This window comes from Bemisia tabaci, chromosome 9, assembly GCF_918797505.1.
Source record: "Bemisia tabaci chromosome 9, PGI_BMITA_v3".
Taxonomy (NCBI): domain Eukaryota; kingdom Metazoa; phylum Arthropoda; class Insecta; order Hemiptera; family Aleyrodidae; genus Bemisia; species Bemisia tabaci.
The window spans coordinates 24,594,463-24,609,497 of NC_092801.1; the positions used below are offsets into that span (position 1 = coordinate 24,594,463).

Genomic DNA, 15,035 nt, shown 5'->3' on the forward strand with positions numbered 1-15,035 from the left:
AAACAAAGACGGAGAAGATCACACACTGAACTCAATTATTCAGAATTTCAGACTCAAAGATAAGTTACGAACGCCTAATCATTGATAGTTTATTAATTAAAGTATACACGATTTTCTTTTTGAAGCTGCGTTTGGAGTTAGTGACTGAACTTTAGGTTACATTGTGCTTTGAAACCAACATTTTCTCGTGCTCTTATCAGTTATCATCAGCAACCTCTGATTGTTTACCCAATGTGTCCTGGTATTATACACCTGACATTCAAGACATTGAATTTCCACTTTCATGAACCAGACGATCAAGGATGTTTTTTGGTAAGAACAAGTATAAGTGCCAAGTTTTTCCCAATTTTGAATTGCGCTTTTGTCCAGTTAAATGTTCTAAAATATGAATAAGTCAGGCTGCTAAGTTTATCAGTACACAGTACTTATCAGCAACCCAACGGCACGAAACTCTGTAAGGAATATCTCGAAAGATTATGGTATTTAATTGGACATAAAAGCTTGTCAAAACTATTTCTTCATTCAAATCGTATTTTCTCTACTTCATGGAAAAATTACAATGAAACTTTTGCCAGGATTGTCATAAGTTCGAAGAAGACATGTGGTTGAAGTCTTTAGTTTGTGATAAAGTTAGAAGACCTCTGAGGCCATTGCAACTATTTTTCATAGCGAAGGAGCATCTAGTTGATACTGTTATTAATTTATTTCTGAGTCTGAGCACAGTGTTTCTAAACATTATTCAAATTATGAAAGCTAGCACAATAACCTGTTTTTGTGAAAGCGCTGGAAAAATTCACCCTGTTTTTAATTTTTAATCCCTTCGAATATTACCAGAGCTGAGTGTTTTCTTTTTAAATCTATGACGGAAGTGTCTACGCTGTATTCCTCCTAGTTTAGGTGGTACCTATAAGTTTTCCTAATTATAACTATTTTGCAGGCCTAGATGGACTTTGCCCTTGAAAATACTGCTTTCCAGCCAATGAGTGGGGAATTTTGTTCATTGAAGTAATTTTCAGTCTGGAAAATCATCTTTTGAGCACCTTTATACTTCTTCATTCATAGGTAGGTATGGTATGCTATTACCCACCTGAGCAACTATTTTTGAAAAATCCTTGTTAGGTCATTAGGATACTTGCTGACTTGAACAAGCTTGTAGCATCAGTCAAGGTTGATACTGGATGTCTGATCAGCCGAGTAGTATTTCTGCAGCTCTAATTTTCATTAGGATCTACCATTCATTTTTTGCCCCACATTAATACTGGAATGCGTAGCTTTTTGCCTGGTCCTGCAGGCTTTATGTCGGTGATTGTCAATACTGCAACTTCAGAAAATTAACTCATGATTAAGAAATGAATTTTTTATTATTTTAAGAGGATGCAGAGAATTCAAATTTCTTGCTTGTTGAATAAAATCAGAATCAATGCAAGTCAAGTCAATGAATGAAAAGTATCAGTTTAGTAAATTATTCATGAGTGAGGAATCAGGGTTTTTATTTACATTGCATGTAGAGCATCTAACTTTCGTGCTTGTTGAACGAAAAAGAAATCGATGAAAGCAGGGCCATGCTGGATTGGCCGATCGCAGAGCAAATGTGAAGGCATCCAAATAGGGATAAAAAAATGTGAGGATATCTGGAAAGAGGGAAAAATTTGATGGCAAAAGGCATAAACCTGCTAAGCGCATAGCTTTTTGCAAAGGAAACAATGTATTACGAGATGGAAATAGTAAAACGCATTCTTTCATGCGAAGAAAATGGTGAAGTCTCACTTGAACAGCAATGTGAAGGCAACCTCAAAAAATGTGAAAGCGGAGACTTTCTACATCCCTGAATGAAGGTTAATTAGATGAGTGCTTGAGTTTAGCAAATTCTTTAGCAATTGTTCTCCAAACGTCTCTTTGGCCATAAGTTTATTTCAGAAACTTTTAGTGCCCCTACCACACTCCACTCAAAATTTAGAAGATGGAATGCAGCACTTTGGTGCTTTATTTCCAATCCTGTCTTGAACTTAGTTTATTCCTGACTGGAGTGTTCCTAGCGAAGGCAAAGCTGAGGGTAAATCATTTCAGAAATGAATTTTAGGGATATAGCCAGACCACAGAGTTTTTCAGTTAATGTTGATTTACAAGACGCAAGGATGTATTTCAGATACATAATCCATCTTCAGCACACGTATAATATACCACGAAATATGAAACGGAAATCACCATTTCCAATATTTATAAAACCACACAATATGCGGCTGAACTCCTATACAAATCATTTTATTTAACACTCTTTTATCTGTTTAGAAAAGAGGGCCAATTTATTTAGAGACTCAGAATTTTGTTAGGAATCATATTTTATGTTTGAACAAGATTTATACCACCCTGATGTGGGTAAGCAGTATCTCTGAGAATCCTAACCAACCTGGGATATTTTTAAACTTTTTGGGGTTTAAAAATAACCTGTTGTTGGAGGGAGGGAAGCTGAGAAGAGCTGCCAGTGTGCAGGTATTGGAAATAAAAATCCATCAATATTGCTGCAGACCATGCATTTAAATCAGACCCTCAGTTTGAAAAAGACATCTAAAGTCTTCCTTGAATGGCAACACCTAATGTTGCGTTGTTTCCGCTAACCCTGAACCAAACTCACCAAGACTATGTTCACATAGTGTCTCTGTCCAGTCCTCTGCTTCTGGTAGCTCGTTTCTCAATTATCTATTCTGCCGTGCTTAGGAGAAACGCTGCATAAGCCTCCAGAATCCAAATGTTGCCGTATCTCCTTCAATATAAATCAAATTTACCGAAAAAATTATTAATATTTTTTTCCAATTTTTTCAGTTTTTGTTTGCGACTTAATCTAAAATATCTGAAAATTCAAGGAAAACTATGCAAAACTTTCCTTGCAAGTACATGACTTATTCAAGGAAATTTGGCAACTCTCAAATGCTTGTATAGTGTTCTCCCTTAGCACGGCAGTGTTATCTCTACTCTCCCTTTAAATTCTCACGAGTAGCACTCAAAACTTAGGGAAAAATCACACTCTTTTCCTACTGAGTGCCCCTTTTGCATCGCAGCAGAATATTTCCATTGACAGAGATCGAAAAATAAAAATGAGTGCATGAAACTTAAAGAATGCAACAGTAAAAAAATGGAATTATAATCTTGAAACTCATTTGCACAGAATTCATTCCATGTTCTCAATTTTTATGGGGTTTATTTTTCTCTCATGTTTTGTCAAGTCAAAACCTTGGAAAGTTAGAGTAATCTTCTTTGAATTGAATCCTTGTTGTGCAATAGAGGATTATCGAATGAAAATTCAGACGTTGGGAAGTTTCTTTTGATCAAATAGAAATTTTGTAGAAAACCCCCAAGAAATTTTTCATCAAATTCAGATAATTTTATTTTTAAGTTTATTCAATGCATCAAGAAAGTTTAAATGAAAACATTCATAGCTTATTGCAAAAATAAGTATTTCATGAGGGGAGTTTTGGCAACATTTCAATATGCGTATGCAGGGTCCTTTCTCCGCTCTTCACATCTCACCTTCAGCAATATCTTGTCTTGTTCTTTCATTCTTTAACCATTAAGTTTTTTTTTTTCCTGCAGCATCCTGAACAAAACACACTCATATTTTATAGTTTGTGCTAGAATGTTGGTCTGGTTTAGCTGAGACATGCTGTTTCCAAGCGGTACCAATTTTTATCTTAAGCGAAATTATAAGAGTTTGTCCTTGTTTCCTTTCTGGTAAGTGTGACTTATTCATGCACCCTTTTTGAACATTCCTCTGAAGCCCAAAAGAATACTTTTTTTAAAGCTTTTGTAGAATTTTGTGTTTAAACTCATTTTTTTTTTCTGACCCAAATTTTATAGTCTATCAGTTGCATAAAGAATGAATTGCGCATTGCAATTTTGTATTGAAAAAAAGGATGGGTTCTAAGGAAATACTTTTTTTTTAAATTTTAGAATTGAAAAAAGGCATCAGTTTGAAATCACTTTGAAATTTAATTTTTGCTTATGGGAAGAGACAAATCAATTTAGATAAAGGGAATTGGTATCAAAATTTGCCTGGCTCCTGTAGAATCACGTTGATTTTTTCCAGCAGTTAGAAATTTGCCTAGATATTTGAACCCAGTGTAAGGTTAAGGACAAACCAATTAGAGTAAAGTTTGTCAGTATAGAAAGCCTCTGAAATGTAGGCATAGGAATCATTTGTGAAGATTTAAGTGCTGATAGTGGTTCCTTATCACTAAGTGACATCGGCTTATCTGCCTGGTCCTAACCAATATTAAGACTGCCTCACTCATATCTGAGCAGTAAATTAAAGCAAATTGTTTGAGAGTCTAATATGACTTCTTTTCTTGCACAGTTTTGCTGTTCGAGCTTTGAGTATATTCATTTATAATTCTAGCCATCCCTCAAGGTTTCTGCCTTTTGGATCTTTTTTCCCTTTTAATATCTAAGTGTATCACTTTGTGGTGTGCTTTAAACTTATTCTTTCAAATTGTAAGTGATGTTGCTGTAATACAATATCTCTCCCTTTACAATTTTTGATCCGTATTTTTAGTCCTGCTTACAGTTTGTCTTCCATTAGAGTAATGATTATTCACTAGTCTCAGATATCGATAGTTTTCTTTTTAAGAATTTTTGAACAAATTTGAAAAACTGCAACTAGAATCTCCTAGCACCTTTGATGAAGAAACCTTAGAGTGTTCCAAAACATCATCAAAAAATTGATTAGATCGTCATTTTAAATTGAAGTAACGGAAAAATTTTATCTAATAAATGTGCTCATGTGTATGAACATGTTTTTCATAATTGCAGTAATAGGGACTGTTCTTAAATAAGGTACGTTATGCTCCATGGGGGAGAGCATTTCGCCATTAAGTTCGTACATGTTAAAGGATAGAGATCTACATCACGAAAATGTTACAGAGGTGGAAGAGGGTCAAAAATTTCAAATTTAGTGCTACATATTTTATGAACAGCAGATTTTTTCTGATATATTTTTATTTTTTTTCCCCTCTCTTCCTACTTTGAGCTCTTAGAATAAAACTAAATACGCCTGAAATGAATGTCTTACAGAAAAAAGAAAATGCAGGTTTTGATTTTGAGGTATTAATGCAAGGCTGCCACAGTCAAGAATACCAGGAAAACTGGGAATCGTCAGGGAATTTTAAAAAGTCAGGAGAAACTTGGAAATGTCAGGAAAAATGATGAAAATGTCGGGGGAAAATTGATAAGCACCTTTATTTATTTTATAGAATGAGTCCGGCAATTCGAACAAAAAATTCAGTCCCCTAACTATTCCTAATCATGTCTTTTTGACCATTTGGCATACCTGCAGTTGACAGAGAATTTCACCAAAATGTGTCAGGGAATTTAATTTTCATTTTAATGAAACAAAAGAGACAGTCTAATTTTTTGTCTTGCGAGTCTGTATTTTTACACTAAATTTTTCTCCAATTTCTCCTATGCAACTCTGACAGAATTCTCTAATTTCAGATCTCTCAATTTTTAACAATGAACGAGTTAAATGTTCCATCGTTGGAGTGGGACCCTGTGACGCTCTTGTTTGACCACGCAGCAGAGTTCCCACCAGCAGCTATAGTGGTTCTCAACACTCCAATTCTTCTCCGTCCTGAAGTCGTTTGTTCCTTGTGGAACAGAGGTTAGTCACATTATACTTTGTACTTGAAATCCTCCTTTCAAACTGAGTTTGGACTAAACTTCTCTTTTCATTGAAAATAGTTTCTGTTGTGACGGTCTGTAACAGACGTTTTTGCCAGCAGAAATATTCTTTAAAATGTCCGAGGCGTAAGTCCGCAATCACACATCTCCTTGGCAGTGTCTGAAAATCCACGCCTCTGTGTTATTTTTTTAAAGGAGAACAAATTGACATCATTCCTTGAGGTTTATGCAAAATCTTCTTCGCACGGAGAAGAAAAATCACTGCAATTTTAAAGAATCGCCGTTTAGTAGTTTTCTGTTTAAAAAATGAAATATGACAGGAAGTCTGTGACGTCGCTAACCGAGTTATGTGATTGCTGACTTACACCGTCGATGTATTATGTACTGCTGCTTGGAGCAGTTACCCATGGTGAAAGAATATAGACAGACTATGCTATTTGACTAAAAAAGCTTTGTTTTTAGAAACAGTTAGGAACTTTTTCAAGCAACTGCATGTTCCCAATAAAGTCCTGGCAGCTGAAACAAGAAATAATCTTAATTTTTCTTTATCATGTATTTATTTATTTATTTTTGTTTCTTCATGTCTGCTTGTGTTTGAGGTAATCTCAATCGTGCCAAAAATCGGTGGGTGATGTAGAAAAATGAAGGTCTATTTCAGATCTGAACCATATTGGGCAAATAGGAAGTACAGTACCCACCTCACTTCAGAAACGATTTAATTTTCATCAGTTTCCTCATGTAGATAAGTGATTTTACAAATGGGTCAGAAATTGTAGTTCCTAATGTCAAAATTAAGTCTATTAAGTGTTTGAGGTCAGAAATTGTAGTTCCTAATGTCAAAATGAAGTCTGTTAAGTGTTTGAAAATACATTGGAATCGACTGTATTATTGATTCCAGAATATTTCTTGATGCAGCCTAGTATCAGAAGTTTTTCCTTTAGATATTAGTAAGCAACAGTGGCGTGGCGTGCTTTGTGATACATCGATTGACTTTCCTATTAAACCTATGGAAAAGGCTTGATAAACAGGGTGTTCGCAATGAACACCTTAATAATCGATTCTTTACCATAGCATCAAATAGGGAAATATCGATAATCGATCATTCACGCCTCGCCACTGGTAAGCAATATAATCAATAATTCATCCTCGGAATCAATTCTCCTTGTCATCAATATTGTATAAAATAGATTCAGCAACAATTCAATTCAAAATTTTTCAGCTATTCGCAGAGTTACAGTGGATGGTGGTACAAATCATTGGCTCAGATTTGCAGAAGAAAATGGCAAATTGATTGAGAACAAATATCCTCACTTGATCACAGGTAGGCTGACAGCTGACACGGTTAATATCGACAGCCGAAGTGCGAAACCGTGTACATATATATTGCAGCGTTTAAAATTTACTTTCAAATTTTACTGTTTTAAAGAGCGAGAAGTCAACTTTATAGCTTCGAATATAAACAGAATATTCTGCTCACAGAAGAGAAAAATAAGGAAGCTTTCAAGAAATTATGTTGACTCGTTTTCTAAAAAAATAAAATATGACAAGAAGGCTGCAACATCGCGAACAGAGATATGTACATAGTTTTGCACTTTGGCCATGTATATACATGGCCAAAGTCATCATGCCCAGTACATAGGATACATTCAGTATAGTAAACTTGCATTCAGTATATAAGTAGCTACGGCCTCAGTCACAGCTTTTCTTCTTATCAGCAGCTCTCAAGTTTTTCAACACAGATCACTCTCAATATCTGATTCTGCTGCTGTAGAAGACAGATAAAAAATTCCTGGAATTTTCTCCACATAGCTGAAAATTCTTGTTAATCAAAACTTGTTCATGTTTTTGGAAAAATTTTTGACAGGCTTTTGCAGTCTGCTTAAGACGAGCAAACCACATTTTAGAAACTGCCTTTCACACTTTTACTTCAAAATTGTTTGGAGAAATCGGTTTACCGTGTTCAAAGTTCACATCGATTTCAAAGGCAGCACACTCATGCCTATCATTGATTAAATACAAATTAAAAGAATGTTTCACACAGAAAGGATGTGTCAACAATATTTAATTTTACAAAGGTACTTTGAATTTTCATTTCGGAATGCATTTTAAAAGCTTTTTTAATAGAATTTATCCCAAGTTTTCCTTATTTTTTTTCCCTTTGCAGGTGATATGGACTCAATTGAGCCTGATCTTCTTAGTCAGTGTCAGAAAGAAAAATCAGAAGTACTAAATACCCCTAATCAATTGAAGACTGATTTTCACAAGGCCTTGGACTGTATTGCATCATCCAATAACAATGCTGTGAGTCTGCAATTCATAATTTTGACAAATTGCAATTGAGGATGGAGAAATGACGATTCTTATTTTTTAATTTTAAGTGGAAATGACAGTGTAAATAGAAAAGAGAATCGGAACATTTTCTTATTATCTTTCCTTTTATATTCATCCAACTCGAGTATTTTGCCTTAACTTCCTGATATTTTTAGTCTTGTTTTGGTGAAAGAAACCACCGTTGGATATCAATTTGTTTTGGATTTCAACAAGTAGCTCTTTAAGTCCAGCAAAATTTAGGATTTCATCAAGTCCTCAAAAAATAATATTACAATATCACAACGATAGACTGATGACTCTCTTAGTTCAGCACTATCAAAAGTTCGACCAATTATTATCCTTAATCTGTTAAACTAATGTCATTTTATGCCCAACAAATTGTTCACACCCTTAAGGTCAAACTTATAATGTAAAATCTTGTATTTTTATATGTATGTAGGGGTATAATGCGTCGTTTTTTCAAGATTTAAAAATACTTGATTGAAGCCAGACCATGGTTGGAAATTTTTATTCACTACTTCCTTAATACATTGTACCGATGCATTTCAGAGACATTTTCTCCATCCTCAGCGTATATAACAATGCAAGGAATGTATAAAGCACAAACCACATTGCCAGAAATGTATAAAGCACAAAACAATGAATTGAACAAACAGTGAATAAAAATTTTTAGCCTTGGTTCGGGCGCAATCAATTATTTTAAAATCTCGTATCTTTCTAGAGGACAAAGGTAGAGATATGGAAAAAGAAGCATTGGAAATTCAGAGAAAACTTTAAACTTCAGCGTTTAATTTAATCACATTTTTACCTTTTAAAAGTTCATTTGCAGAGTTTCTGCACTACTGTCATCTGAGCAAAATCAACCTCAGGAATTTGTCGCATCAGTCAAACACTTCTCATATCGTTTTTCTTAGTAAACTGAACAAAGTCAAGGTAGTATTCAGCATACCCAAATAATCCATCAAAAATCCCATTTTTGCCTCCATCAAAAATTTTCAAATTAAACCTCAGGAAAGTATGGAAATTATATTTATAATTTAATTTTCGTATTTTTTAGAAGAAAAAATGCTCCCTAGAGTGATCCTACATTCATTTCTTATGCACAGAATTGTTTGTGTTTCTTTTTGCAGGTAGATGTGGTTTTTGTATTAGCAGAGCACTCTGGAAGGGTAGATCAAATACTGTCAAACCTGAGTACGCTTCACCAAACATCAAAGATATTCAAGAGAGACGTTCCGGTATTCATTGTAGCATCAGACACAGTGACGTGGGTTCTGAATCCTGGCGTCCAGCATCGAATTCATGTAGCTGACAGATTGATTGAATCTCAGTCAAACTGCGGGCTTATACCTCTTGCTGGAGTGGCTAGCCATATCACGACCACCGGGCTCAAATGGAATCTCAGTGAGTATAACTTTACATTAGAGGTGTCGTCAGCTAAGTTGACGGTTGTTTACTTTCGGTTTGCATGCGTTTTCGCGTCATCACTATCCACATGAAAACATCCGACTCTCGCAGAAGCAAGAACACAAGCTTAGATAAGTTTTTTAATACTTTCAAACCTTGTATCACTTTAATTTTTAGCCACACAGAAATCACAACCACTTAAAAGTCGCAGATCACAACTGATAAGTAGTTTTTTCACAATACGATCATGAGACGGATGTTTTCAAGGTAGATAGCAGCGAACGTCGCTTCATGCAGAGGCCCAAATTCGTCGTTGGCGCTCGCCAATCGAAAGTAAACAACCGTCGACTTAGCTGACGACAGCTCTACTTAGCCGAAACCTTATCTCTTTCCAGGGTTTGTGACCCCTTAATCTAGAATTTTCAAGGCCTTGCATATTCTTAAATTTTAGGAAATTTCATAAAAGTACTTGAAGTGTGGATGCAAAAAACTCCAAAAAGCCATCCATTTGTTACAGTTGAGTGTTTTTCCTTATTGCGAATTGACCCTTACTTCAAAACGGAAAACAACTGGTTTTGAATGCTGACCGAATGGACGCATTCTTGCTAAAAGGAACTATGTGCATATATTTTGTATATATGTAGATAAATGTACACTATGTCAGCTCGAGAATATACAATAAAATTGGACAAGAAAAAGTGGGGACAAGGTTAAAAAAACACAATGCTTTTGTAATAATTATTGTGTTTTTTCAGCCTTGTCCTCGCCTATTCTTGTCCAATTTTATTTTAGATTTTGTATCCGTAAGTTCAAACTATAGAGAAATGGGAGAAAATACTGTAGTAAGATTTCAAAGGAAGTTTAACAAAGGAATCTCCTTTGTATCGGTAAATCTACTCGCTGCATGCACGAATTGAGCTTTTTTTCACAGGAAATTAATGAAATGCATATTTTTTCCCCCAGCCGATCAGGGTTTAGAATTCGGAAACAAGATCAGCTCTAGTAATACCTACAGTGGTTCGTCCATTGTCACTGTGGAAACAGATACCCAGCTGGTCTGGTCAATGAGTCTGGGCCTCACAAAGAAGCGCGATTAGTCATTCATGAAAGTGTGTTGTTATTAGTGTTTCATTTAATAAGTTCTGTTTTCTTCCTCTTTTGGTTTATCTTGTTAAGTTTTAATCAGCCACATGAGCCAACTTTTAGAATATGTAACTGGAAAACCTGAAAAAATTAACCTATTTTGTGAAAAGTCAGCTCATCCAATTGTTTTTAGTTTGTTTGGTCAAAACTTAGTTTTGTCCCTATGTGAGGTGGTTATTATTAAATATCATCGCACTACTTTTAACCAACTTCAACCTTAAATCGAATTATTACAGGCACAATTTTGTCTTTTAAACTCTATGTGTTTTGCAGTAAATGAAAACTAAGTAAAATTATGGATAGTTAGTAGCTGGGTCCAAGTAATCAGCAAGCTAATCATAGGTGAATGAATATGACTGAATTTTGCTGGCAGCTATTAGCATTTTATTGAATGCACCTTAGTGTGCAAATAACTGTTACAATTCATAGTTTAGTCGCAGAAAGATGCGAGCATGATAAATTTTCATTTTTTCTCCTGCAATAATTGCTAGAATTTTTTAACTATCCATTATATGTATTCTCTCCGCAGGAAAAATCAATTAGGGGGCCATTCATAAATTAAACAATGAATGGAAAGCTCAATGTTAAGTAACATTTAAACTTTAATAAATCTTGCATAGTTTTTTATGGAAAAAAAAAAAAAATTATACTGTAAGTTCAATCCTCATTGGGGATTGAAGAGACCCCAGAGTCTGCGCTCTACGGAGAATGGAGGTAAGAAACAGGGAAAAAATGCTTTTTGTAATTCTTGAACGGTCCTTGTTACCTACTCTTTTAATCAAGCTGTCTCTTGAGTAAAAGCTTTTGTCTTTATATTTAATATTTTTTGAATGAATATGCAATAAGATCGGGACCGCACAGACTGAACTTAATTTAAACAAAATATTAGTTTTTTTTCTCATTGGATTCCTGGAGTTATCGGGACTCTGTTCAATAAGTTTGTGTCTTTAGACAATTTAGAGCTATAGTGGAACAGTGTCATTGATTTTTGAGGTCAAAACACTACTGTCAGATTAAAAAAGCATTTTTGCCATGATGCTGTGTAACTTTGCAGGACAGCTCGGCATTCGGAGATTTTGTCCTATAGAGTTTCTGGTCTCCTGCCATTCCATCAGTCGATCATGTCGTTTTTAAGTTGGAGATCCTCTTCAACATCTTTTATAAACGATAATATTGTGCATTCAAATGCAGTTTTAAATTTTCATATTATTTGTGATGTTTCAGTTCTTAAAGTTATCTGTATGTTGCGTCATTTTAATAACAGCTCAAAAATAAGAATTTAAATGCTTGTTGATACTGTCTGAAAGTCTCCCTTGTCTAGAAGCTTTTATGTTGTTTTGTTTTTACATATTTTCCAGTTTTAAATATCCAATTTTTAAAACAAGTTTTACCCACAATTTTAATTATTTACCACAGCAAAAACTACTACGCTCAAAAGTAATAACCGAGCCTCTTCCATGCTCTCAGTTTGTATTTTTGGTAAATTGTATAAAATATGATGTAAAATTGAAGAATTCCCTACCCTTTATATTTGTAAAGAAGGAAAGTAATTAATTTAATCTTGTTTCTTATCCAATAAACGAGTCGGTTTTAATTACCTAGTCAGTAACAGCTTTAAGCATTTCCTTTCTGCTCTTATTTTTGTGAGGAATAATTGAACTTCATTCGTAAGTTTAAATATTCTTCTGATCTCTTAAATGTATCAGCAGCCATGAACAAACTTTCAGGGAATCTGTTGAAATAGAGGCTGAAGCCCATGTTGATGTATTCAACCTGCCAATCGGCATGTTGGAAAATATTTAGGCATTGTTTATATACATGAAATCTCGTATCTAAACTTTTTAACTTTTCAGTGGGATGTGTGTCAACAAACTTTCAAGCTTTATGTATACTTTCTAAGTTACAAATGTAATAGGTATTTCTACAAGAGAAATTAGAGTAGCAAGCACATTAGAGCAACACCACTCAATTTTAAAAATATTTTTTTTTTCCATCTCCAATTTGACTTGAAGAGCACGATCTTATGTTTTTAAGCTGTAATAATTTAGATCGGTTAGGTAATACTCAAAAATGTTAAATTTTTAAGGAAACTGTTTAAAAAAATTTTGTTGTTGTATTTTTGGTGAAATCGACAAAAATCAGTCGAATTTAATCTACTAATCTCAGTCAAAGCAATTTGGTACATGTTCATTGTTCTGCATTTTAAGTTGTTACTAATTATTTTAAGGGGTTGAAATAAAAAAATAGCGGTTACTTGGTATGATAATAGGTGGTGTTCTAATTTATCCCTCATATTCACTTATTATTGTTGTCTTTCGATTTAATTTTTTTTCTTTTGAGTTTAAGTTTCCTTTTTTTTATATGAAATTCTGCTCTAAAATGTTTCTCTTTTGTAGAAATTTTGATGGCAGTTTAGAAGTGAAAACTCTGTGTTCTAACTTTCAAGTCTGGCAAAATTGTAGTAGCGATTCTCAGAAATCAGCAGAACTTGGTTTCATCCATTTAAATCCCTGTACGTGTAACAATCAGTATGTGTCGAGACAGGCTGCCGCAACTAAAACTGATCATTTAGAATGGATCTAATCGGAGGCAAAACAGTGTTACCAACTTGCAACGATTGCATTTCTAAACTGTCATGAAGAATAGTACAAACATTTCCAAATCTTTATTGTATTTCTTTTCAAGGGACGTTTAATCACTCTGTTTTGAATTGAATTGTTGTATTTGGAGAATGGCATTTGGACTGTGAGATCCCCTCTTCAAACGAGCTATCTAATTACAGTCTGCTTTAGTTCAGCGCTTTTGGTATTATTGCAAAGAGATTTTTCTGTCATGAGTAGGTAATTTTGCCAGGCTGAACATTTAATCGAGATTTGCAATAAGAGCAAAAGTGCCAAGACTCTTTAGCCTCGGCGTTCCTTGCCAATAATTTTTAGTATCTACATATATCTAATCATTGGTTTAATGTCAATATCCTTCTTACTTAGTCCAGCCTCTTGTCTGCTAGACAGAGCTGCCACTCAGATTTTAATATCTAGTTGTCATAACAACCTTCCCATCTGGCAACTGACGACAAAATATCAAACCGTCGCGGAAACGTTGCTGTAATGTTAGTCCTGGCAGTAGCATTGTGACAATGTTTTTGCACCCACTTTCTACCGGGTAGGTTGGCTGTTGACAGAATGATAGCTGGTAGTCTGATCCTTGAATCTTTGCTTTGTAGAATTATTTCTAAAGAATTGAAGTAATTGTGCATGTAGCCATATCTCCACTTATATACAATTGATGAGTAAGATTTTTAAGGTACCTAAGAGAGGAAATAAAAGAAATAGCCTACTTAAGTCAGGAAAAGTATGTAGTAAATCAAAAAATCATTTTGCTTTAATTTAGAAAAAATGATGCCCAAATTTTAAAACTGCTCATATCGATTCGCAACATTTCAGACTCTTTGCTATTCTTAATTTTTAATCAAACAACTTAAATAAGCATAACTGCCTAAAAACCTCTGTGAATTTCTTCTTTGTTTGGAGAATGGTCTGTCAAAATGTCAAGCAATGTCAAATGTCTTTGTCTTCTCCTCGAAAGAATGAGTACAGAATGAGCAGAAATTTTTAAACACTGAAATGAAATTCCAAGTTTAGCTACTAATAAATTCCAATAATCAGAAAACTGTTTTGTTAAAATTTAATCACAATAAAAATAAATGTTCATTTTTAGTTTTTAGAGCTCAGGACTTGAGTTTTATTTTTTATTGCTAAGTGTTTTCAGAAGTCAAGGCCCTGAAATGAAATGAGGATATTATGTAAATGATTTAGATGCTGGTACATTTATTTTCTTGTTAATTTATTTTAAAAAAATAAAAGTTTTTCAATATTCAACTTTATAATTTTTAATGTAAACAATCCTCACCTGAATTTTTATTTTTGTGTCTCCAGCAAGAAAAAAATAAAATTTCATCTAGGAAAATATGAAATTAAGAAAAAACTCATGATTTTATAATCATCTCAACGCAATAAGTAAGTTTGCGCCACAATTTATGAAATGTCAGAAAGATACAATGAAAGAAACACATTTTTTTTTTTAATTTGTCCATTTTATTATCTTTGCAAATCAACGAACTACACCTTGCAAATGGGACAGCTATAGGTATTGAAAAATCTCATCAGCAGTTTTTCAACATTTTATTCTGCTAAATTTCATTATTTGTTTTCCCTCCCACTAATAATCTAACTCTGCCAAATAGTTAGGGAGGGATGTATTTAGATGGGGTGTTGAAAATCATTTTACATAAGATTTCCTGTAAAAGAAATCATTCTCTTGAAAGAAAATTAAGCATTTCTTCTCAATGCTGCTGTTGCAACCCTAGCTGCCCATCACATAAACTTACAGAGGGAATGGATTAGGTTGGATTTTTTTTCGCCAAAAAAATTAGCGAAGCTCATATAATATGATTTTTTAACAAGGTGGTAAAATAGTGCTGGTTC

The 15,035-nt window shown here is 34.1% G+C and overlaps 1 protein-coding gene across 2 annotated transcripts; it reads left to right on the plus strand.

The window, feature by feature from the left end:
• Positions 1–63: 63 nt before the first annotated feature.
• LOC109039226 (thiamine pyrophosphokinase 1) lies at positions 64–14,429 on the plus strand. Of its 2 annotated transcripts, XM_019054625.2 has the most exons (8): positions 64–312; positions 938–1,062; positions 3,589–3,726; positions 5,485–5,650; positions 6,890–6,991; positions 7,835–7,971; positions 9,132–9,405; positions 10,372–14,429. In XM_019054625.2, the coding sequence occupies exons 4-8, from the start codon at positions 5,503–5,505 to the stop codon at positions 10,503–10,505; spliced, it is 795 nt and encodes a 264-aa protein (XP_018910170.2). In that variant the 5' UTR covers positions 64–312; positions 938–1,062; positions 3,589–3,726; positions 5,485–5,502; the 3' UTR covers positions 10,506–14,429. The 2 variants fall into 2 exon arrangements, with proteins under 2 accessions (XP_018910170.2, XP_018910171.2); XM_019054626.2 differs by lacking the exons at positions 64–312; positions 938–1,062; positions 3,589–3,726 and adding an exon at positions 4,298–4,485.
• Positions 14,430–15,035: the final 606 nt, after the last annotated feature.